General features: G+C 55.5%; 1 protein-coding gene across 50 annotated transcripts in view; it reads right to left on the bottom strand.

Annotated features, from left to right (window-relative positions):
• Positions 1 to 25356, bottom strand: part of CELF4 (CUGBP Elav-like family member 4) — a 298871-nt gene that overhangs the window by 47378 nt on the left and 226137 nt on the right. For 27 of the 50 annotated variants that reach the window (XM_049112706.1, XM_049112712.1, XM_049112709.1 and 24 more), the window contains exon 3: positions 23741 to 23819. In XM_049112706.1, the coding sequence (XP_048968663.1) occupies positions 23741 to 23819 (79 nt within the window). The remainder of the gene's footprint in view (positions 1 to 23740; positions 23820 to 25356) is intronic. The other 23 variants (XM_025429041.3, XM_049112745.1, XM_025429040.3 and 20 more) reach the window with 1 other exon arrangement.

Raw genomic sequence — 25356 nt, 5'->3', positions numbered from 1 at the left:
TGAAATGGTCCATACCATTTCATATCTGTATTTCTCCCAGGGAAAGAGTTCATAGCTTTTAGCAGATTCTCAAAGGGGCCCAGGACCCCAGAGGATTCTTGTCTCACTACCAAGTAAAAGATGTGGGGGTCAGGGAAGGAGGGATCCCAGAAACCAATCAACCAACCAAGCAACCAACAAAGAACTCCCAAATACACAATTTTACAAAATTTCCAGAATGTTCCGATACTCTGTATCCCTAAAGGGTGTGGGTTCGGAGGTTTCAGAAAAGAAGCTGTTGGAACCTCTGTACTATCACTGTGACAAGGGTAAGGGAGGTGCCGGCATAGGGGCTCACATGATCCTGCATCTGGAATGAGAACCTCAGGGGGAGATGTCTTTAGATTTTGAATGTATTATCCGGCAGTTCATCCTTCAGAGCAGCTATGGGTCATGAGTAAATTTAAAAGTCAGCTTCTGTGACTTACCCCTCCCCACCAGGTCCGTGATAAAAATGTTCAACAAGAAGCCACAAAGAGGGGCGCCTGGGTGGCTCAGTCAGTTAAGCATCTGGCTTAGGCTTGGGTAGTGATCTCAGGTCCTGGGATCGAGCCCCACATCAGTGGCCCTGCTCAATGAGGGGTCTGCTTCTCCCTCTCCCTCTGCCCCTCCCCTCTCCTTGTGTGCTCATGTTCTCTTTCTCTCCTTCAAAATCTTAAAAAAGAAGGCACAAAGATAAAGGCCACAGATACACCAAGATCTCCCTCCCTGCCCACTCACTTATGAGTTACCCTGGCACCACTTGCCCCCATTAGGGAACATGATGCCAGGGTAGGCCCTGCAGCGCCCACCTGTCAGAACAGGCCCCCAGCCCCCGACCCCGCTCATTCTGGTGAACCATCGTGGTTCCTAAGTCATCATCACTTTCCCTCAAGGACCCGCAAGCCACCAGTTTGATGAATTTATTCTAGAAGTTTGCCAAAGATAGTCCTCAAGATTGACAAGCTGCCAATCTTTAGAATCCAGTACCTTGACCTTTTAAAAATGTGGACCTTTATTCATTTCCAGGCTTTACGATGCTTCAAAGATGACCCCTAGCAGCTACAAGAGCCCATCTGCCTGTTCCCGATGCCCTCCCAGGGCCACGTCTCACGGTTTGGAGATGCAACCTAATTACGGGGCTAGGTCGGCTTTCTTTGCCTTGTCTGTATGTTAATTCTCTTTTTTATAAGGTTGATCTATATTTCCCATCCTGAAGGCCAGTCTCTTTGCTGGAGAAGACGTCTGAGACGCAGAAGTTAAACTCTGTTTACAGTGTGCCTCCCACACCGGCTAACTGGCGAGTCTCAGGTGGGAAGGTATCCTCCCCAGCCCCGTTGGTGTCCGCATCTCTCTGGGCTGGGAACTGTGGTCATCTTTCTATCTCTGGGGCTCTGGTTCAAAGCAGGGGAGGCGGTTCCTCGAGTTGGGCCACATCTCCCCTCAGCAGTGGAGCTATGAAAGCACCTGCCCCCGGGGTCTCTCTGGGAGGATGTCTCGGCCCATCCCAATCTTGGCCTTGGAGGTGCCCACGGATCACAGCTGCAAAGGGTCTGTTTTCTTCCGACCACTTTCCTCTGGTGCCTAAGGCACGTGTCATGCCTGAGAAGCCCTGATTTGCAACTTTTCAAGAGAGAGCTTGAATCCGGTTTGAGATGGAGTGGTAAGAAGCTGAACAAGCCATACTTTGGGGGGTAAATGAAAGGTACTCCCTGAATTCAGTGCTGGTGGACTCATGCAGGGTTGTGATGAAGCTACACATATTGGCATGGGTAAGAAACTATTCCATGCAGAGAGGACCCAGAACACACTAGGGGCAAAGATGTTCTTCTAGAGGCTCCAGGGAAGGACTGTGTCTCTTTTTGGAGTTCCCGCAAAATACCAGTCCTCAGAAACAATATTTTTATGCTGGTATTACAGATGAGGAAACTAAGGCACATAAAGACACATTAAGAAGCTCACCCACAAGGGATCCCTGGGTGGCTCAGCGGTTTGGCACCTGCCTTTGGCCCAGGGCATGATCCTGGAGTCCCGGGATCGAGTCCCACATCGGGCTCCCTGCATGGAGCCTGCTTCTCCCTCTGCCTGTGTCTCTGCTTCTCTCTGTGTATTTCTCATGAATAAATAAATAAAATCTTAAAAAAAAAAAACTCACCCACAGTGGCAGACACAGTGGCGGAGTTAGTAAGAGATGGAATATAGCCTGTACACAATCTGTACCCCACCTCCCCTGGCCGTCCCAGGGCGGGCCCAGGGAGTCCTCAGCCGCCAGCAGCAGCAGTGGGACATGTAGCTGTTGCCATCTTCCCCTGGTTGGCCCTTGCCAATGTTCAGGCACAAGGCAGGAGCCGGGTTGCAGGTCAGGGCCCAGGTTCAAGCCTGGCTCATTACCAAGGAGCTGCACAGACTGTGCCCAACATGTCACTCCTTGGGTCTTCACCTTCTCTTGGAAATGCAGGAGTGTAGCATGGCCATGTCCCACTTGCTTGGGGAGGAGCCCTTGCAGGAGCTCTGAAGGCCTCTTTGGATGCTCAGGACCACTGCCAGCCATGCCCTGTCCTTTTCTTCCCCGCTATCTCCTTTCTTCTTCCTGTCTCCTACAAGACCCCTAATTGCGGCCAGTTGGCACATCCTCAGGCACACACATCTCTTGGCTTTGTCATTTAGCCATCTTTTTTGTTTGTTTTTAATGTGTTGAGTATCATATAATTTATTGTCCAAACTGGAACCCTTGGGAAGTTGAAAGAGCACTATTAATAATTCATCCAGGACAATTGGCAACTCTGGACCTGTCCTGGCATACTGGAATTTATGGGCAACCTAGTTTTGTGCTGCCTCCCTCCCCCTGCTGATCTTCAGGTGCCCTCCTTGTGAAACACCCCTCCCTTGAAGGCCTCCCTGACTGCACCAGCTTGCACCAATGCCCCATCCGGGGGCAGCCCAGGGCTCTGGCCCCACTCATGGGTTGTCTGGCATCGGCATTGCCCCATTGGCAAACAGAGGGCCAAATCCAGGAGCAGAGTCCCCCCTCTAATCTCCCTCCACGCCGTCCCTGTGCACCTAAGGGCCAGATGAGAAACACCCCAGACTGAAACCAGAGTCTGTAACAGCTCTGACCTGGACCAGAAGTCAATTAGGGAAATGCCAACAGCCAGGGTGCGATTAGAGGGAAACCGGGGAAATCAAAGACCAGATGGGGCGGGGAGGGGAGGCCACTGGAGAGGCAGCTGGAAGGGGGGACAATGATAAATGCGCCCCCATCCCCATCTCTGGCCCATCATGTTCACAGAGCAAACCCTCTGCAGGGTGTGACGTGTGGGTGAGGGCGCTGGGAGGCAGGCCCCTACACACTGCCTGCCAGGGGGTCTTCCATCCCACCACCAGAATCCTCTCTGAGGTAAGCCCTGCTGTCCTCAGAATTCACTTTTAAAATGCAAAATCACTTTCTCCCTGGAGTCAACCTCTAACACTTCAACACAAATTCCTTTATCAGATCACATGCCTCTTGCCTGCAGCTGCCTCGGAGCACCTGATGGATGTGGGGGGGGGGGGGAGCATTTTCCCCAAGAGCCTGGGCAGCCTCTTAGGCAGCTGACCCCTTCTAGTTCTGTCTGGGACCCACCATCCTTCTTAGACCTATTTTATTTAAAGATAAAATTTGTCAGTGGTTAAATGTCTTGATCTTGGGTGTATAATTTAATAGGTTTTGACAGGTACAAACCCCCATGTACCCCACACCCCTATCAAGATATAGAACACTTCCATCTTCCCAGAAGGTTCCCTCAGGACCATTTCCAGGAAGCATCCCAACCTCCTCAAAAGCACCCAGTGTTCTTTTTGTCACCACAGTTGGTTTTGCTTGAACTCCATACAGAATGTGCTCATTTGTGTCTGGCTTCTTTGACGTAGCATAATGTCTGTGGGATTCATCAGTGTTGCCTGGGCCACCCAAAGGCCCTGTGGCCCATCAGTTCACCAGCTGCCTTCTTTAAGCATCCCGCAGAGCCTGTCAGACACCGTCACTAATGGTATGTGGTTCTACTGCCAACCGTCTTCCTTTTGTGGGAGTTGGGGAGGTGGCCTGGCCTAGGCTGGGCTCACAAGGGATCTGCTCACCTCAGCTCCACAAATGAGCTAAAGATTAGAGGTGTCCCCCAGAGCGGAGAATGCCCCGAAAGGTGGGGTCTGAACAATGGGATCTCAGAGGGACTACAGCTGAGCCTTGGGGTCCAGAAGTATCTTGAGGAAGTGCAGAAAATGGCCCAAGGATGTGCAAACAGTCCCTCTTCTAAGGACCTTGGCTTTTCTCACTATGACACCCACTACCCTGGCCTGAGCCATGTCCATCACTGCAGTGACCTCCTAACTGTCCCTTGCCTCTTCCTCATCCTCCTCCCTGTCTCCCTGTCAGCAGCCAGGGCGGGGAGAGCATGTCCTTCCTCTGCTCCAAGACCCCAGTGGCTTCCCGTTTGCCTCTGCATAAAACCCAGTCTTTAAAATAGTCTACAAGATCCTACCTGGGGTCTGTCTCCATCTTTCCCCTTCCTTCAGCCACCTTTGGCCACACTGGGCCCCGTCCTGACCTTGAACACTGGCTGACAAGCTGGAGCCCATGCTTTTGATTGGGATTCTTGCTTACTACCTCCTCTCTCCTCTAACTTGTAAGTCCTGGGAGGACGAAGATCGCCCAGTGCTCCGCTCAGGTACTGGCTGTGCCCACTAATGTTCTGTAGAACAACTGAATGATGAGAGTTTTCCCAGTTTCCCAAGGGGGTCTATGACCCGGAAAGGTTAAGAACTTTCTAAGCAAGACCAGAGCAGGCAGGTTGGTGCCAGGTCAGGACGAGCTGGTCTGGGATGAGCCCCCTGGAGACCCCCCTCCCTCCACCCCGCACAGTCACAGAGCCACAGGGGAGCCCTGAGCAAAAGGGGGGTGGCCTGGACCAGGCACACCAGAGGAGGTGCAGTGGAGAAGGGCGGTCTTGAAGCAGCAAACCGGGCCAAGCTTTCCTTCAGGAACACCTGAGTCTCTCTACCACCTGTCGCAGAGACTTCCTTGATTTCCCAGCTGCTTCTCTGTGCCCATCCCTCAGGAGTGAGGCAGTGAGAGGTAACGTGAAGGGCTGGGCCTGGCGCTCTGGGCTGGGAAGCTCCCAGGAGTGAGGGTCCCAGGGCTCTGTCATGGGGACCAGAGATAAGGCAGGACTGAGACAGAAAGGGAGGCTTGGGGACCCCTTGGAACCCTCCCACTCTGAGGGTCAGGCCCAGGGGGACAAGGAAAAGAAGAGGGTGAAAGCTAGAGGGTCCAGGGCAGAGACTCCAGAGCAAGCAGTGAGGGATGGTAGAGGCTTCTGAGGCCGGAGCTGCTGCCTCCTGCTCCTGGCTCCTCACGAGCTCCCCTGTGTCACTTAACGTTTTGCGGTTAAGTATTTACAGATCTGTTCCCATGGCAACTGAGGCTTCAAAGTTACTCTCACAATTCTGTTTTCTCAAATGTGTTTCTCTGGTTGATTGCACAGAGTTTTCTGGAAGCTGGCCAGGCCCAGTGAGTCGCATTTCCAGTCCTGTGCTTCCCTGCCTTTGACACTCCCCTTCCAGATCCCACGTGGGCCCCTGCAGGTCTCCCTCCTCCCCTTCTGAGCACACCCCACTGTGGCCCATCCTCCCCCAGCTGCTTTCAGGCTGTCCTAGGGCCTGGAACTTGGAGCCCACTCCCCTCATGCCACCTGGAGCCTGTTCTGGATCCTTTGCAAGCTCCCTAGTCACCAGGAATTGCTCCCCAGCATCTCTGGCCCACAAGCAAGAGCCGAGTCCAGGGCTCCCTCTGTGTTCCTTGAGGTTCCATGAAAGGTGGGGCCTGCCCTCTCACCTCTGACCCCTTGCACCTGGCAGCACCCCCGCTGCACTCCACCCCTTCCCAACACTGTCCCTGTGGGTCCCTGTCCTATGCATTCCCCCATTCATTTCCCAAGCCCCTGCTCTGGGTCAGCACCTGGCAAAAAGAGAGTCCCTGTGGGCGGGGCTCATCCTCAGGCTGGGGTTGGGGGAACAGGATGAGTAAGAAAAGATCAAGTAGTGGTCTGTGCTCTGAATACAATAAAACAAGGAGTCGATGGGGGACCTGGGGCCGTGTTAGCTGGCACCTCAGGACAGGCCTGGGTGGGAGGGACACAGAAGCTAAGACCTGATGAGCAGAGGCATCTGGGGGAGGACCGCTGGCAGAGGGAACAGCTGGTGCAATGCGGGGGTGGGGATGTTTGAAGGAGGGCTGCAGGTGGGGTCCAGGAAGCAGCAGGACCAGGGCAGGTAGGGGCTCGGACTCCCATCTGAGAGAGAAGATGGGAAGCCTCTGGGGAGTAGGGGAGAGAGCAGCTCTGATGAGGTCACCACGTGGAGCACGGATTCGGGGACACAGGTGGAGGCTGGGAGATGGAAAGGCGGGGGACAGTAGATCCTCAGAGAGAGAAGGAGGCTCAGAGGGGCAGGGGACAGGGAGAAACCGCTGTGGCCAAGGTGAGGGGCCATTGGAGGAGCCCCCACAGCTCCCTGTGTCCTCACACACTTGTTGTGTCCCTGCCTGATTCCTTGTCTCTCCTCCACCAGACCTGGGGTGCAACAAACGGAGTTGGGCATGGCTCCCCTGCCGCTGTAGGTGCCCACTGATTGCTCGTGGCCTGGGGCCCGCGCCCTGCACTGTGCGCCACACAGCGTTTGCAGAGGGCGCACACTGCAGCCTCCCGCAGCCCCAGGAGTGGCTCCTGTGCCAGCAGTGAAGCTGGTGGGGTGAGTGCTCTTGGGGGCGCAGGCCTGGGATGGCCCTGAGGACCAGCGTTCTCTCTCCTCTCTCTCCATCTCATTGCACTGGGGACTCAGGCAAGGCAAGAGGTTGGACCAAATGCTCTCTCCCAACTCAGCCTTGCCTGAGCCGCCCCTCCCCAGGCTGCGGCTCTCCTGCTCCACGCTGCCCCTTCTCCTATCCCACGAGGCCCGGGAGCCCCCCTGGGGAGGTACTGGGAACCTAGCCCAGGCTGAGCCATCACTCTCCGTCAGACCCCGCTAGGAGAGAGAAGGCGCTGACTCTGCTAATGGTCCACTGAGTGGCTGTATCTCTATTATAAATGATTTAAGTCACCGGCATTTAATTGATGTTATAAATATGATATTTATGACACAGTATGGAAAACGATGTGATCTCTCGTTACTATACATCATGGAGCACCGATGTCTCCCTGGCATGGCCTACTTCCACCTTCCACCTCCTCCCAGCTCTCTGTCCTTGTCAACCCTGTCCAGGCTGCCTGCCTGCCCGCCCCGGGCCTGCCCAGGTAGCAGAGAAGGTGTGATATTGGCATGGGAAGGCGGACCTGCCCCAGTTCCCCCACCTGGGACTGGCTCTGGGGAGGGTCTGCAGGCAGACATGCGGGCTGCGGCTCCTCTCCGATCTTCAGGGAACTTGTTACCTTCCTGAAGAGCAAACACACACACACACACACACACACACACACACACGCACGCACTCACATGAAAAGGATTGTGCAGAGGGCAGGATTGTAAGCAAGGGAGGCTTTCTAGAGGAGGGGAGGTGGAGAGGCTTTGAACTGGGTTTGTGGCTGGGCGGGATTTGGAGAACAAATGAAGAGAGAAGGGGCTGAGAGGTGAGACTTCAAAGTCATGCTCACCTAGGTTCCAATCCAATGGTTATCATTTTTGTGTCATCATGGGCAAATAATTTAGTCCTTTTGAACCTCAACTGCCTTGTTTATAAAAGGGGAATGTGTCCTTATCAGTACATGCAGCACCATCACCTCCTTTATTCTGGACAGCACAGTTCTCTTAAGATGACCATACTGCAAGGTGAATCACATTAGACCTCTCCATGCTGGCTTCTCCTGAGTAACTCTACATCTACCCTAGACTCATGATGGAGGGGATGGACAACTGGGGCCAGATTGAGGGAAACTCTTCAAAGTCCGTCAGAGAGAATAGGAAATAGGGAATCATTTTAGAGTCTTCTTAGCTTAGGAAGAGAGAATCAAGTCAGTTTGAGGAATGCCAATCCGGTGGAGGTGTGTGAGGAGGTGGAGGCAGAGAGGGCAGGCCAGGATGGCAGCTGCCATCCATCCCACTCCATCCTGCTGTTTGCTCTGTCCCTAGGGCACCTTGCTCTCTGCAGGAACCTCATCACTTCAGACTGGTCTCTTGCCTATCTGACCCCACCCACCCTTCCCAGGACCCTGTCAGGTAGCAAGTCCTCTCTTCTAAGCCGCGGGTGCCTTATCACCTCTCTCCCTGCATGCATCCTGAGGTCCTTTGCAGGAGGTCAAGAAGCTGTCAGGCCCCAAGCCTCAATCAAGGACTTCTCAGCACTGAGGAATCCTAGTTTCCATGGCCCAGGGCAGGGGTCATTCAAAACTATGGACAATCTAAAAACTCAGGTGATCCAAAGAATTGGACAGTCCCTACATCATTTCGGCTTTGCTTTGGAATGTATGTTGATTTTCATAGTAAACAAATTGGACACCATGGGAATTTGCGCCATTTAAGGAAAAGTCCCAGGAATACACTGGAGGAACTGTCTGATGCCCACTGGCCACTCCTTCCTGCTGGAGATGGATGGAGCGACCCACCTAAGGCATCTGTGCACCAGAGCCTCCTCTGTCCCTTGCTTCTGCCCTCTTCTGCTGCTGGAAGTGGCTACAAGCCCACTGGATGGGGAGAGTGGAGCTCCTGTCAGTATCTACGGACTTGAGTCTCTCAGAAATCCCCTCCATGGAAGGTGCCAAAAGGCCTGTCACTACCTCTGTCCCCTCAGCATGGTGACAAGCAGCCCACCTCGGTGAGCACTCTCATCAGCAGCCTGGGACAGGCTCATGGCCTCCAGGAGCCTCCTTCTGCCAGGGAGACACGTGGTACAGAGGACAGACTGCCGTGAGATCACCTATGAGGGAGGACACTCGACAGTGACCACATTGGAAGGTGCTGAGGTGACACTGGGTGGCACAGGTCCCCAGCCCAGCTTTTCTGGAGGAGGGGAGGGGGAGGGAGGGAAAGAAGGACATGAATACCAAGGATAGAGGATAGAAGCTTGGGGACAATCCAGGTGGGAGGTGCAGGGCTCTCCTGGGGGGCGGTGGGGGTGGGGAAGAGGTGAGCTGGGGCAGCGAGTGGTGCGTCCCACGGGTCAGAGAGACCTGCCTGCGTGAGCCTCAGGAGGGGTGGCCTTCCTGTCCATTTTCCTTCCAGATCACCACTGTCACTGAGCGACAAAGCGGCAAGGGGTGTAGGCTGTCTGTGGGACAGGGAGCCCCAGCCCGGCCAGAGCAAAGGGGCGTGAAACAGGTGTGGGAGAATAGCATGGGGGGGTCTCCATTCTGCAGAAATTGGGAGCCCCTGGAGGGCACTCAGCAGGCAGGGGACTGAACACTGCATGACCCCATCCTCAGCCAGGAGAACTAGGAGGGGCCAGGCTGAGAGGAGAGCAGTTGCCCCTGGGCTCTGACTGGAGCAAGAGCCAGCTTGGAGGTGCTGGCGGGGGTGGGGGCAGAGCCTGGGGCACCCCAGACGCTGAGGCTTGGGGAAGGGCAGGAGTGCTCTCTCACCACCCTCCCCAGGCCCCTGGCGAGGTGTGGCCTGAACCAGCTCAGTGTCTCTGGAACAAGAGATTAACATTTGAAATCCACTGGGAGGGCTCCTTCCTCCACTCCCTACTCCTCACCACTGGCCCCCCCAAAATGAAAACAGTCGTTGAAATTGAAAAATGGTGCTCAGTGAAGGGTTTAAAGACATTTTGAATTTAAAATATATTCTAAAGGTCATTTTCAGCAGTAATTATGTTATAATGGTGGGGCTCTTAGCAAAGGCAGAGTCCCACAATATTAGGCCAAATGGGAAGTAGTGAGAGCCTCCATGTACCCCATCTGGGCTTTTCAGGTTCACAAGGACCCTCCCCTGAGGCAGACTCCACCTGCCTGTTGGGACACCCTACCTTCCTATGTCTCACTCCTTACAAAGGCACGTCTGCCTTCTGCTTCCAAACACTCCCTCTGGGGTCCTCCTAGTGGCAGGCTCCCTAGCCCCTCCTGGGACCAAGTCCCCTGAGACAGGCTCAGGAGAAGAGGCTCTCCTGGCCCAGAGCCCCTTCAAGAGGCCAACTCAGGGTGCCTGCCAGGCCTGTACCCACTGCTTCCTGAGCTGGGGGCTGAGCTTGCAAGGAACTTGCTTCTCAGTACTTCTTGACCATGATTGTGGTCTACAATTTTTGGGAACAGATTGAGGACATGACTACACTGGCTACTTATTTAAACCTCAGCGTTTCCTATCCTATATCCCTAGTGAACAAACCCACCCACCCCTTGACCCACTTTTCTCCCTCTCAGCAAGGGTACCCATTCTTTTGCAGGAAGTATCACCCATACAGATGAACAAGCTTGTTGAAGTAGCACAGCATGAGCACCTATGGTTAATCATTCTAGAAGGGCTGGCTGTGGGTTAGAGGCTGGCCACGCCCCAGGGGTTTCCATTAAAAGGCAGACTAGCTGGCTATGGGGGAAAAATAGGACAGAGGACAGTGGGGAAGGGCTGTATCTGGGCACATAGAAAGAGCCAGCTCTGGGCACTGGAGGTAACCTGGGAGGGCTTCATGCAGGTGGTGTGTGAAGCATGAGCACAAACCAACAAAAGAATGAGGAACCAGGAATAGGGGAAAAAAGAAATAAACTGAGGCCTGGGTCTCCCCCAGAAAGACCCTGTCAGCCCAACTGGGGAGAGTGAGTTTGCTCCCCAGATTTCGGATGGGTCTCCACATGCAGCAGAGCTCCAGCCTTGGGATCAGAGGTACGAACCAGGGCCCCTGGATAGTGTTCTCTGTGCATTGCCCCACCTTCAGCAGCTCTGTCCCTGGAGGTTTCCTTTTGGGGAGGCGGTGGGGGGAGGGGAGCAGCTAGCCTGGCTGTGGTTCCCTCTTTTCCAGGCCCCCACATGGGATGGCAGGACGAGGGGGTGCGTGTGGATGCTTAGGAGGGTGGACAGTGTCGGGATGTGCAGTGTCGGATGAACCGTGGTGGGGCTCAGGTGGGGGTTGGTGGCCCCCAGTTCCTGGGTGTGACCCAGTGGGCAGCCGGGAGAGGGCTGGTAGGGTTGTAGCCCAAGACTGGGGCCCTGGAGGCACCCAGAGGATGGAGGGCAGAAGGAGGCTGGGAAGAAGCAAAAATATAAAAATATCCGGGAGAAGCGCAGCGCCGGGCTACAGTGTTATTGAACTAAAGCATCTTATAAAACTCAAGCCATTAATAACAGGCTGCCGCCACGTCGGGGTAATTTATTCAAATTGCGGGTCCGGGATGGAGGAGCAGATGTTTCAGAGCTGCTGGTGTCACGGAATGAGTTCCAAGGGAGAGGGGGCGGTGCCACGTTCTTGGGGGGCGGGGAGAGGACCTTCACAGAGCTTAGCTCGAGCCCCTGCATTCCAGAAGGAGGTGGAGACCTCACCCCAGGCTGCCCCAAGGGAGGAGGAGCGGGCGGGGTGGAGGACGGCTGATGGCTGATTTAGTTCAACAAGTGCCAGGATGGAAAAGCAGAAGGTGAAGACAGGCAGGCCGGCCCCCTCCCTAGAGCCGCGCAGCTCCCCTGCTATCCAATTGAGGGGCCACTTTCTACTCCAAGTCTTCCCGTGTTTTTTCCTTTCTCCCCACCCGGTAGCTTGGTGCTTGGAATCAGAAGGGCCTGAGTTCCCTTCCAGATGCACCACCGCCCAGCGCCTCATCTCCACAATGGAGTAATCATACCTAAGCCATGGAGTGGGGAGAAGAAGAAACACAGTGACCTAGCGCCAGGGCCAGGCCTGTGCAGGGGACGACAGCGGAGGTCACTTGGTTTCCTGCACGACCCACCTTATGGCCCTCACTTGTGCTGAACTCAGTGCTTTGATTCAAGGTCTTGTCCTGCCTCCTAATGGCTCCACTGGTTTCACCTCAGTCGCAGCCAGACTATAAACCACTATGGCCAAAGATCATGCTGGTGCACCCACAGCCTATGGGGTGTGGAGTGCACACAACGGATGCTCAGTCAACGCTCGAGATGCCAGTGGCTTTCTTCTCTCGTGGGGCAGGGACAGCAAAGCTTGCACAGGCCTCCCTTCGGATTCCTGGTACCTCACCACAGTCCTCTGGGTCTTGGCCAAACCTGGGTTGGGTCCTAGAGGAGGGTCAGGGCCTTGAAGCCTGGCCACAGTTTCCAGAGTAAAGACCAGGAAAATCAGTTGGCCCCTGGGTTTGTGCCAAGATCTCAGGAAGCAGAACCTCTATAAGATGAAAATTGGCTCTCCTGCCTGATTTTTGCCTTCGTGGCAAAGCAAACATCTCCCCTGTGAAGCTGTTTCTGGTTTTGTTTTGTTTTGTTTTCTGTTTCTGGTTTTAATTCACTCCCCTCCTGGGGGTGTCTAATGCTGGGGGTGGGGCACTGCTCAGCTGATGTCTTCATGCTGTAAGTTTGAATCCCCCCGAGGCAGGAAACACAGAAGGGCCCTAAAAATTCTGGGTGTTCTGACTCACTATTTAAAATGGATGAAAAGATATTTTCTCCTCCTTTCTCTGTATTGCAGATGTGGATGTCTGCTTATTGAGGGGGCATAAAGTGGGGCTCAGCCCAGTTAAGGGATGTTCCATAACACCTGCTTTGGGTGTCCAGCCTTGTGCTTTGATTCCATGCCCATCGCTGACTAAAGGCCTTCCGTGGCCCCTGATGGCATGTTGCAGTGAGCAGTGGGTGGCTACAAGGGTGACACTCTGGAAATGTCCCAATTGGAGGCAGACACGTCTCTTCTCCCAGGCCCAGCCCGGATGGTGCCACCATAAGGTGATGAGAGGAGAATGAAGAGGCCCTTTTGGCTCCCCGCCCCCCCCTCCCCCCGCACTGCCCCCCCCAAGCCCTGACCTGAAATGGCACTCCTGGAATGCTGTTCTGTTAGGGAAAGGTTGCTGAAGCAAATCTGCCCTTGGCAGGCCAGCATCCAGCGTATTTATCAGATGCCAGGGCTCAGGAGCCAGGTGGAGGGGCCACCTTTGCCATCTCTGTCACCTGGCCTGGGGACTGCCCTGGACATGATGCAGGGGATTGGCAGTCAGAAGCTTGGGGCGAGACTGTGAGGACCACCAATACCCCCACCCAGGAGAGGTGAGGGGAAGTGGAAAGGCCACGGGGGCAGGAGAGGGCTTACTCCCCCTACTCTCACCCTGCCTCTCCCCCAAAATGCTCCTTATCCACCTGGCTGTGAGGTCAGGGTAGCTGCTGGCCCCGGGCCTCTGCTCCCTACAAATGAGCCCTGCTTGTAGCTCAAGGTTCATTTCGAATGAAGGAGAAAGCGCAGCCCCACACTCACGGGGCAATCAGCGCACTCCGTGATGAATGGAGCCTGTGTCACTCAGTGAAAATGAATATTTCTTTGCGATAATGGCCAGATGGTAGCAACTCTCCGATCCAAATTAAAACATGCATGATAAATGCCAGGAAAACAGAGGAAGACAAAACCCCAACCTGGAGTGAATTCTCTCTATAAATCTTCCCCCTACGCCCCCCTCCCCCACCACCACGGCGGCCCTGCTAATAGCCATTAAATTATTAAGATGCGCTGCAAGGAGAATGCCAATGTCACTGGCACCCGCCCCACTGCCCACCTCCGCCCCCTGCCTGTGGGCCTGACTCCGGAGGAGCTGGGGGTGGGGAGACCAAAGAGGGGGCTGCATTTAGACCAGCAGAGAGGCAGGATGATGGAGAAGGTTCTTCTTAGAGGCAGGAGCGCGAGATTGGCCTTGTGGTGCCAGCACTGAGGGAGGCCTGCTGGGGCCTGGTGCCCAGCTGGGCTCTGTGGAAGGCCAGACACACCTGCCCCCAAGGAGGACACTGTCTCTATGGAGAGATGGGCAACTAACACCCACTGTGTGGCTGTATGGCTCAGGGAGAGGGCAGGAAAGGGGTTTCTGAGCCAGGATGACCCGTGGGGAACTGCTAGAGGAAGCACGCCCGCGGGGTGGGCCCTGATGAAGGCTCTGATCACACTGAGCTGGGCAGCTGAGAACGGTCAGAGAGGACCATCCAAGGGCAGGCGGGTGCCTGAAAGTGAATGTGTACCTGGAGGGCTAAAGGCATCAGGTATTGGGCAGGGTGGGGGCAGCTTGGGGGCTTGTGTTTCACGGTGACCACAGGGCTCTTGAGCTTACACTCTGATTCCCATTGCCCCCTGCCCCTCCCCTCACTGGCACCTGCATCCATCTCTCCCTGGACTCCCTGACACCCTGTCCAGTCTTCCCTGTGGGCCACCAGCCCTCCCAGCTCCAGCTTCCATCAATCACCAACCTCTTCCATAGTCTCCAGGACTCCCTATCATCTTCCAGAAACCCCCAATTCTTTAGCTGGGTATTCCTGGGAACCCTCTCCTTGGGCCAACTGGTGTCCTCATTTTTTCCTGGACAGGCTCTATGCCATGGGGCTTGAATTCCTTGTGTCTCTGGCTTTTCAGCCTTAATCCCATCCAGCAGGGAGCCTGCTCCAGAAAGCCTTCCCTGACTACTCTCCCCTCTGCCAGCTAAGGCTCACTGTCTCCACTGCTCCTCTGGTGCCCATGAGGCCATGAACTGATCTCCCTGCGAGCTTCTCTAGGGCCTAGAGCTTAGCAAAGGCTGGAAGACGTCTCCCTGGGACTCCACTGCATCTGTCTTTCACAGTCAGCTCTCTAGGGGCAGAGACCATCTCTTCCCAGCAACTGGTCATTGATGTCAAGCCTTAAACCTCCTAAGGCACTCGGGACAGTTACCTCATGTTGGGATGTGGCATCGTGATGTGGGGATCATGGATCTGTCAAGAAGAAAGCCCACCCTGGCTGGTCCCTGGTGAAGTCCAGCTTCGACAGAGGCTTCGTCCTCACTAGGCCCAGACAGACAAGGCCCTGAGTGCCTGCTTGGCGCTCCTCCGTCCGGTAATCATGGAGTTCCTATACCTGCTCTTCCCAGCTGACCCTCCAGGCTCACGCATGCTACAGACAGGCTCATCCTCCTACTGACTAATTTGCACCCAGGCCAGACCCTCCCAAATCCTCCCAAGAGGCTTGTTGAGGCAAGTGAAGAGCTGGAGAGCCCATCCTAAAGGCTGGAGCCCCTCCTCACCCTCTGTGTATCCAATGGGTGCCACAACACTGGGAGAGCTTGCTGTGGAGCTCAGCACCTCAGCAGAGACCGTGAGAAGTCAGCAATCCATGCAGGCTGGCCCAGGAGGGCTGAGGTGTAAAGGCTGGTTTACCGTCTTTGGGTGAGACACCCACCTCTCCTCTCTGAGCCCTCATCTCCCCTCCATAAAGTGGGGGTGCTGCTCAGCCAACCTTGCAGGGCTGTTGTGGGGCTCGAGGGGCTCTCACTGGATGCTCTAGATGACTGGCTCTATCTCCCCCCGAGAGCTCTAGCTGCTGCAGACAGTGCCTGGTTCCCATGTGTGCTGTGCCACATGAGACCCACAATGCACCAAGTCTGAGTCTTCCAGAAAGTGGATCCTCTTCTCCAGCCAAACCAGTTCTTCTACATTATTTTTGATAATGTGTATATGTTTAAAAAAATTTTTAAGTAATCTCTACACTCAACACGGGGCTTGAACTCATGACCCTGAGATCAAGAGTTGCGTGCTCTACTGATTGAGCCAGCCAGATGCCCCTAGTTCTTCTATATTATCTTTAAAAGATCTTACATGCCACATATTTGCCTTGCTTGTCTCTGTGTCCATGTCTTTGCTTGTGACACCTTAGCCTAGATGCTACCTCTTGGTAAATCTGTCATCCCAATAATCACCTCCTGCAGGAAGCTTTCCTTGTCCTGCCCCAGTTGGGTAAATCACATGCTCAATGCAGCTCAGGCTCTAGGCAGTATGATTTTTATTTGCGCTTTATTGACCACACTTGTCAGAGGTCCTCACCCCTGTCACCTCCTCCCAGGTCCCATGGACTGGACTCTAAGAATAAAAGAACTGCAGCACTAGTCATCAGCAAAGATTCCCCAGTTTGCCAACTGCAGGCCATCTGTGGCAGCTCCCATATCTTGCCTGCCCCTCATTCTGGCTCTCAGGATCTAACAAATTTGCCTTGGCTCAGCTTATTGTCCCCCCTGGAAGCTCTGCCCTTCTTTGCTCAAATCCCCTTCCCTCTGAAGGCCAGGCAGGCGGTCCTGGCTCTGATCTCTGTGATCTCAGTCTCTCCCTGCCCCCTCCCCCGAACCTCTCACCACTCCCAGGTTGTTATCAGGCTGTCTGACTGCCTGTGCCAGGGGCCAGGAAGGCACTGGATCCATCTCATCCATGCTGGGGCCCACTCAGTGCAGTGCTGAGGACCAGTAGGCCCAGGGAGGACTGTGTGTGACATTCTCTCTCTCTCCATCCTGCTCGTGCCCCGAGGAGGCAGGGATCTTCCTCCTGCATGCCCACACAGTACCTGCAACAGGTTGCCATGGGAGTGGCCTCTCTGTGTCATTACGATTTCTGTCATCAGCCCCTTCAGCCTGGACACACATGTGGCAGCTTTTAAATATCATCCAGGAGCCCATTTGCAATGATTAATATCCCATTTCCTCTGAAACAATCCTTTGCTAAATTAGCTGGGGCCAGAGGGAATTTGGCGAGGAGCCGCGTGTCTCAACTTAACTTGCCGAATGGATTAAAAAAAGAAAAAAAAACCTCAAAAACAAAATGCAGATCAATCAACACCCCTTCCCCCAGCTGAAAACCTAAAGTCCATTTAAACTCAGCAGGTTTGCAGTTAATTATAATTTCACACCTATGGCAGGAGTTACTGTGGTATTTATAATGTGTGCCTGCCCCCCTGGGGCCTCTGTGGGGGCCTCACTAGGGACCCTTCCCACCAGCCACTGCCTTCCCGACCACAGACACCTGTCTTCACCAAGCTGCTCTTTGGGTTCGGTCTTGTAAACTAAGGATGCTTCCTGGATTTTTAAAATTTCTTTCTTTGTAAAGGGTCTTGGGAAAGAAAGGACACAAAGATTTTTAAGGAACGGATCATGGAGGATAAAACCCCGGGGGAAGGGGAATCTTGCACCACGATCTAAGGAACCTAATGGTTGGAAACGCTTAAACAAAAAGGGATTGTGGTCAGACATGTGGTAGAACTTCCTGCCCATGAAAGAAGCCAAGGCATGGGTGGGCCACCTGGCCTGTCTTCGAGGCGTCTAATCCTTCAGCCCTTCCCAAAGGCAAACCACTGGGTCTGGCAGGGCTCCGGTGACCCCTGCCCCAGGCTGCTCCCTGAGCACTGCAACTGTCTGGGCCCTGCTGTCTCACGTCTGACTCCCGAGCTGAAAGCTGTTAATGCCTTTTCTTTGATATCAGCCCAAAATAAATCAAGGATTCATGTACAAGCGAGATCAGCCGGGACCTTGGCTTTGGGGCTGGTGTTCAGGGGACAGCATTAAAATCTATAGCTTGAGAAATTCTGGTGGGGATAAGCCAGGACTGACAAAAGGGGGTTTCTAAGCTCTAGGGAAAGAGGCCAAGATGGACTGCGGAGTTGCTTTTTTCCCCTTGATTGTTTTTAAAAACAGGAGGGGTGGGGTGAGAAGCCACCTCGGGGGAGGCGGAGGGTGCGTGGACAGATGGCTCCAGGGCCTGGAGAGGCCCCGGAGTTCCACGTCCTGGCCAACAAGCCAGTTAGCCCTCCTCCAGCCAAAGGGTCATTGTGACCCCTTGCCCACCCCTGGGCCCAGGCATGGCTATGGACAGGGAGGATGGTGATGTCGCCCTCCCTACAAGCTACGGATACTGGGGTTTAGGGCACCTGGGAAGCTCGGTGGTTGAGCATCTGCCTGCAGCTCAGGTTGTGACTCCAGGGTCCTGGGATCGAGTTCTGCATGGAGGTCCCCGTGAGGAGTCTGCTTCTCCCTCTGCCTGTGTCTCTGCCTCTCTTTCTCTGTCTCTCATGAATAAATAAATAAAATCCTAAAAAAAAAAATTATACTGGAGCCTGCAGGGTCTGGTGAGGGGGATTGGATAAGGAAGTGCACTCCCCCAACACACACATATTCACACATAGGCACAAGGGAGTACACACACTGTCCAGCTTCCAGAGGCTTCTGTGGGGACACAGAAAGTGAGGGGGCTGCTGATGGTAGAGTCCTTTCTGCTCTGAGGTGCAGATCCCTTTTCTTTAGGGGTCTGCTTTGGGGTCTGGGTCACTGGGCCTCTTCTCAGCCCAGGATCTCACCCTCTGTACTGGGCTGGGGTTAGCTTGGCTCATTCTGGGGTCTCTCAGGTAGGAGCCCGAAAACAGAGTTCTGGATATGTTATACCTGGGTGGGGGGGTGTTCCTGATGCCCCAAAGAGGAGAGATGGGGCCAGACAAGGAGGGACTTGCGCATTGGGACACAGCTGCACAGGCGAGGCTGTTCTTTGGCCTGGGTCTCTGCCCACCCTACCCCACCCCCATGGGAGCCTCACCCAGGAGGTCCCCACAGGCAGTGCTACTGGTCTATATAAGCTTTTCCTCACACGTTCCTCACCCCCCACCCCTCCCCACTGTACCGCATCTCCAGTCAGAGGCTGTCTAAAACAATAGGTTTCTTTTTTTCAACCTTGTTTCCTACTGTCTTGGTATAATTTCAGATTAATCTTCCATTCTTGGTGCCCCCCACACCCCTAGCTTTAGTTTTCTGTGCATCCCATCCCGCCTGGGCCAAGGGTTCCCAACAGAATCCTGAGGGTTTTCTGATTATCCAGAAGCTGGCGTCAGGGAGACATTCGTTGCCATCTAAGATTCAGAAAATTGAAACTTCTATTGAATTTTCATACAGCGGGACCAGCCTGCACATCTATTTCCTCTAAACGCTCGCTAAATTGCCAACCTAGAGTATGGGACTGAATGGCTAGAAAGGTCTGGAAGGGAGGCACCCAACCCCGGGGAGGTCCAGAGTGTGGCCACGGGGCTCCTGGGGCCCCAGGACCCGGAGGCAGCAGGGAGCTGCCCGCACCCCTCAGCTCGGCTCCCTAGCCTCCCCTAGCACGTTCGTTGTCTGTGTCTGTTTAGAAATAAAATAATGCTCGGAGGAGAAATGAGGAACTTAATAGGATTTAAAAAGCCGCAGGAACCGATGGGGCTCCAGATGGTGGAGGGGCTGGGAGGACCGAATCAGCCCGGTTTTATGGTGGGGAACGTGGCCTCGGGGAGGGCCTTGGAGCCGCATTCGCATGCATCGTGTCCAACCTCATTAGCCAGCCCGGCGGGACTCCGCTGCCACAGAGTGCGGCCGGCGAGGGGGGCGAGGGGGGCGAGGGGGGCGAGGGGGGCGTGGGCCCTGAAGATGCCGAACGGACGGGGAGCAGCGCCGGGCCGGGCCGCAGGTCCACCGCCTGGCTGGTGGCCCGCACCTGCTCGGGCGGGCTGGGCGCGGGGCGGCTCCAGGCTGTGGCACCTGCCCCAGCCCTCGCTGCCTCCCGGCCCTGCCCAGCTCCTCTCCGCGACACCTCCCTCCCCAGACAGACAGAGACCGGAGGGAGACAGACAGACATGGGCTCCCAGGTCTGGACAGGGACAAGGCTCCTTCAACTTAGGCGATTTGGAAGGACTTGGCAGGGGGATGATGAATGAAGCTCCTTCACTCTCTAGAAGCTTCCCTAGATGGTGGCTGACTGCCGTGACCCCTCCAGGGCTCCCTTCACGGCAGGAGCTCAAGGCCACCCCCAGTATCTCTCCCGAGCCTCCCCCCAGGCCCTGTAGCCAGTGGCAGAACAAGAGGACCTTGGAGCAGGGAGCTTAGCCCTCCTGCCTGGGGTGTCCACCCTCCACCATCACCGGGCCTCCGGCAGGCTCCCCCCAGGCCTGTCTTCTGTGGGCCTCCTCAGGCCTCCCTGAATGGGCCAGGGTGGAGACTCAGGAGACCCTTAGCAGTCCCCATCATGGGCTGTGAGGTCTTCCCTAGCTGTGACCTCACACATTCCAGTCAAGCAGGGGTCCTCTGGAGTGTGTGTGTGTGTGTGTGTGTGTGTGTGTGTGTGTGTGTGTTTGGTTTCTAGGTCCTACAGGAGCGTGAGGGCTATGGTGGTAAACCCTAAAAGATTATTTCCAGCCTTGCTCACATTCCCTGTGGAGAGGCTCCCCAGTGCCACATCTGCCCCCTTCCGAGGGATGAGGAGCCCCTGGTAGCCCTGAATCCCTTCTTTCCTGGGTCTGTCTCCCGAGTCATTTCAATTTGTAACCTCTCCAGCTCATCAGCCCCCTCCGTGTTGCTGTTTTTTTTTTGTCATTCATGTTGATGAGATAAAATCAGGTGGCCTGGGTCTGTGCCCGACACTCCAGGCACTTGTCCCTGGTGAGGGATGTTTGTTTTCCACCTTTCCAGAAGCGTGTTGGGTCTGTGGGTACCTTGTCAGTGTGGGTGTACGGCATGTTGGAGGGTGTTGTGGGGGTGCAAGTGTGCAACTGTGTTCCAGGGTTCCTCCAAACATAGCATGTTTAGCTCTTGGGGGCCTCATCCTAAATCTTAAGCTAAATCTTCTGACCTATCGATGGTTACTGAGAAGAGGTAGGGGTGGTTTCTGGTGATGAGGTGTGTGTGTCTGGCAGTGGTGGGGTAGGATGAGGTCAATGTCTGCCATACCCAGCCCAGACCTCAGCCACTTCTTCCCTTTCCTTGGGCCCTTTGAGAGTGGTGGGCACACTCCCCAGCCCCAGCCTCTTCCAATTCAGCCCAGGGGTGCCCCAAGCTGGTTTGCTGACTAAGGGCAGGGCTCTCGGGGCCTGAGCCCCAGAAAGGAGCACCCATGCCTGGATATGGGAACCTCATTTGCCCCTAGTGGGGGCGGGGGGTGGCAGGTTGTCCTGTCTTCTGGCTGTAGTACTCCCCTGGGCTGAGACTAGGGAGGATGAGGAGGAGGTTAGGCTACAAGGCAGCACAGTGTGGGCACCCATCTAGACACTGAGAGTGAAACTCAGAGGCTGAGGGGCCCCTGCAGCCATGGAACCCAATTCAGATGCTGACCATGAACCAGTTCATGGGGTAGGTGCATGCCCTAGGGAGGGTCTTTGCCTCTGGGATGGCCAGGGCAGGTGGGGGTGCCCTCCACCAGGCTCTTCTCTGCCCCCAGCCTGCCTCATTTCTCTAGCTAATGAATTGGTTTGCTTATTTGAGGGTGACTCAGTTTAGATATAGCTTGTTCCAGTGAGCTCTGTGGGGTAAACTGGATCCTCCTAGCAGAGAGATGGCTCCTTCCCTACCCAACTGGAGCCCAGGCTCTTGGTGGTGGTAGCAGGGGCTAGCTCCTCTCTTCCTGAGCAGGCACATTACAGCAGGGATGCCCTGTCACTGCTTGGTCCCCCCAACAGGATCAGTGGCTCCTCCTCTGATGGAGACAAGCCCAACCCTTGGGCCTTGTGTGCAGAGCCCCATTTTCACTTTGTGTCCTCACTGTTTCCCTCCAGGTCTACACCAGACCTCTTCTAGGAAGCCCTCCCTGCCTGCTCCAGGCCACAGCGAGCTCTCTTCTTTGACCTCCGCCAGCTGTGGTGTCTCATGTCTCACGGGTTGGTCCAAGAGCCCTGCCTCCCTCACCTGAGACCATGCTCTTCTTCCCTCAGTAGTCGTCTTCCATACCTTTCTCTGTTCCCATTTCTTCCATCTCTGCTAACGTTCACCTCTTCTCCATCCTCTTCCCACCAGAATAAGTATTTAATGGATATTAAATTATTTTAAACTGACTTTCTTTCCTTTTTTTTTTTTTTTAAATAGCTTGGTGATAGTGCTGACTCAGGATCATCTCACTGTTTAATATTGAATATGCAATTAATAGATAGATGTTTAGGTTTGGCTCTCCCCCCCCCCCCTTTCCACTGCAGGAAGAATAAAAGAGCTGATTAATCTGGTTTGGGGCAAGTGTCAGCGGCAGGAGATATATGGGAGAAAGGAGATGAGGTTAGCAGCTTGGAGTCAGAGAGCTCTCGCCTCCAAGGCAAGTGAAGGAGAAAAGGGTTTGCATTTGAGCTCCGTGTGGCCTCACAGGGCACGGTGTTTCTGACACCCCACTCCGGTCCCGGAGAAAACTGGCTGGACTCTGAGTTGTCTTCTCCGCACCTGATGGGCCCCCTACGCCCCGGCAGGGGCCCCCCTCTGCGGGGCCTTCTTCATGCCACCCCGGCTTCTTCTCTAGGTGTGGAAACTGCCCTCCTTCCAGGCCAATTCAGGTACCACCTCCTCCAAGGTTTCTGGCTGCCTCCACTTCAGGGGCCCCCTTCTCTGGGTTCGGGTGCTGCTTACTGTTCTAGCTACCCTCCTGTACACCAGAGCTTTCTCCCCGCCAGGGATAGGGGCTCTTCCCTGCATTCTGGCCCTGCGACATGAAAGGGGTGCTGCAGGTGAGTCACTGCATGATGGGGGGACCCAGGGCCCAGGGCCTGCTGGGCCTGCCTCCTGGAGACACTCTCTAGGGGAGGCCCCTGGCTCCGCCATATGCCACCAAGAAGTCCTGCATGAGGTGGGACAGTCCTCCCCTCGCCACCAGGGCGAGGATGCCTAGAGCTGGGTGTTAACTGGACAGCCAGGAAAGGGGAAGGAGCAAACAGCATGAACCAGGTGGGCTTTCCTGCCTGGACCCTTTACACCTGAACCATTTCTACCTCTCAGCTGACCCACCTCTGCTCTCAGGGTCCTCAGGGTGGGAAGCTCTCAGTAAGCCATAGGGAGGTATGTCAGTGCCCTGAGCCATGCGGCCCCTCTGGGCAGCACCCAGATACCAACTGGGCTCTGGGGGAAGGTGGGATTTGAGCTCCAAGTCAGGAGGGCCCTAGGGCCTAGAAGCCTTGTGCCCAGGTCAGGGTCCTGCTAGGGCCCAGAGGGCAGCAGCCTGAGCTAGAGGGACCACAGGTCTCTGGGGCAGGCAGGCCACCTGTGGCCATGCTACAGTTCTCTCAGGACAAGGGCTTTGACTCTGAATTTGCAAGTAGCATTTGCCTATTTTGCTTTTTGCTCTTAACTTCCTAGAACACCTTTTGGAGGGAGGGAGGATGGGGAGAGAGAAATTGCTCAGTGCCTGTCTAGGCTGAGAGAGGGGTGACTTGTCCAGGCCCAGAACCCAGGATGGAGGTGCTTGGCAACGGGAGCCAGGAGCCGGTCTCCCCTGGTGGAGGGGACAGAGCCTTCCTCTTGGAGCAGGGCTCTGTGCTTGTGGGGTGTGGCTGTGCCCTCCTACTCTGTCCCCTTCCAGACATCTCCCTGCTGGCTCCAATCTACCTCCAGGATCTCGACCTCAGCAGTCCCAAGCCCCCACGGCAGCCCTTCTCAGATTTGCCCACTCTGGCTTGACCCTTCCCAGGAAAGGGCCGCAATCCACTCCCTCGCTCCCAGCCTGGCACCCAGGCTTCGGCTCATGCTCCATCATGGGGGAGGGGGGGTTCCTTGGCGACAGGGAGGGGAGCACATCCTTTGGGTTTCCTAAAGGAAGCAGAAGAGTACCCTCGGACAGGCTACTTGTTTACTTACAGGAAGGAAGGAAAACCACCGTCTGGCAGGCCCCAGTCACCTCCTCCCGTCCCTTCATTCTCTGCCCACACCAGCCACCCCCGGCTCCAGAGCCCTGCCCCAACTCCCAGCCATGGGGTCCCTAGGGCCGGGAGGTGAAGGCAGGGAGTCGCTGCATCAGGGGGAGGAAGGGGGGGCGGGGCGGGGGAGGGGGGCAGAGACAAGTGAGCCCTCACGTGAAGGGGGCTGGCGCAGGCAGCTACTACCTCCTCGGCTCTCGCTGTCCGCTGGCTTCACCTGGATCGGCCGGTTCATCTGCAACAGAGCACAGGGGATGGTGTCAGAGCAGGCCTGGGGCTGAGGGGCACACACCACACCCCAAGGTACACAGGTGATCATGGGTACAGAGGCACACAGGCCACACCCACTCACATGGACACCCCCACACCACCGCTGCCCCCCACGCAGCTGCAAGTGTGCCCATTGTCGCCAAAGCCCCACCCGTCTCCCGTGGCCTATGCAGTCCCCAGGGACCCCGAAGTTTCAGGAGGGTTTCTCCGGATTGGAGACTCAGCGGTGTCCCCCTCTCAGCTTTGAGCAGCTCTGGCTCGCCTGTGACATTAGAATCTGAGGTGTCCTCACAGCGCATCTCTGGCAGCCCTGGTTCGCCGGAGACAGTTGGCTTTGCCCAAAGGAGTTGGTCTCTGGCCACCCTGTGCCATCTCGCAGATGTGAGCTGTGGGTCCCAGGGGTGCTGAGGCTCTGGCCACCCAGCTCCTACTTGGGGCTGGGCTCAGGGCAGTGGCTCCTGACTGCAGCGGGCTGTCCCCTCGGGGGGTAGGTGGAGTGGGTGCAGCTACTGTCTCCCGTGGTATCTAGGGGCCAGGAGGACACAGGACCCGGCTGACCCCTCACGTCTCCCGGAGGCCCATCTCTCTCTCTCTCTCTCTCTCTCTCTCTCTCTCTCTCTCTCTCTGGGATCCACGTCAGTGCCTGGATCAGGCCACTAGGGGTCTCTGAACTCCAAGAATCGCAGCTCCGCGCTAGTCTTTAAAGCTCGCAGGGAGGCCACCGGGTGGGCTCTCCAGCCCCGAGGCCCCAAGATATTTCAGACAATAAAAATGGAAGGAATCACGCAAATGAAATCCTACTTTATGTCTTTTCCAGCGCTTTCACCTGTCAAGTACCTCTCTTATCCCTTACTGCATTTTCATTTCTCATACAAACAAACCCTGACAGGCAGACGGGGCAGGACAGGCACCCCCATTTCATAGACGAGAAGCTGAGGGAGCCACCCCACGCCAAGGTGGGCCCAGGAGCCGGAGTGAGCCAGGGCTCTCCCTGGGCTTCCATCCTGTAGCAAGTGACTCCTTGTTGCCGGTTTCTCTGATGTGCGGAGGCTGGACTAGCCAGTTACAAGCTTCCTCGGGCCTTCTGGTCTAGGATTCGAAGTGAGTTGTGGCTGCGTCAAGACAAGTGGGTGGGGGAGCGTGGGTGCCCGTGACTCAGCAAGGTGAAGACAAGGCCAGGGGAAGGGCAGAGCTTCCACGAGGAAGGACGGGGAGGCAGGAGGCAGGGCGCGGAGCAGAGGAAATGAGACACAGGTGGCCTGCGGGGGACAAGACAGGACTCCTGGGGCCAGGCCCCTAAGATGGGGTCGGAGTGTCGTTGTCCGCACAAGGTCCCCACTTGACACGCCTTATGGAGTTGGGGAGAAAAAGCTACTTTGTATGTAAGCTCTGCCAGAGAGGAGACTGGTGTTACAGAAAGCTCCAGTCACAGGGAGAAGGAAGAAGGACATAATGAAGTTCCTGGCTTCACTTGGGAGGGGGGTCCTGAATCCCTCCCTCCC

Source organism: Canis lupus, chromosome 7 (genome assembly GCF_003254725.2).
Source record: "Canis lupus dingo isolate Sandy chromosome 7, ASM325472v2, whole genome shotgun sequence".
Lineage (NCBI taxonomy): Eukaryota > Metazoa > Chordata > Mammalia > Carnivora > Canidae > Canis > Canis lupus.
The sequence above is the reverse complement of the archived record's forward strand: the minus strand, read 5'-3'. Positions and strand labels throughout refer to the sequence as shown.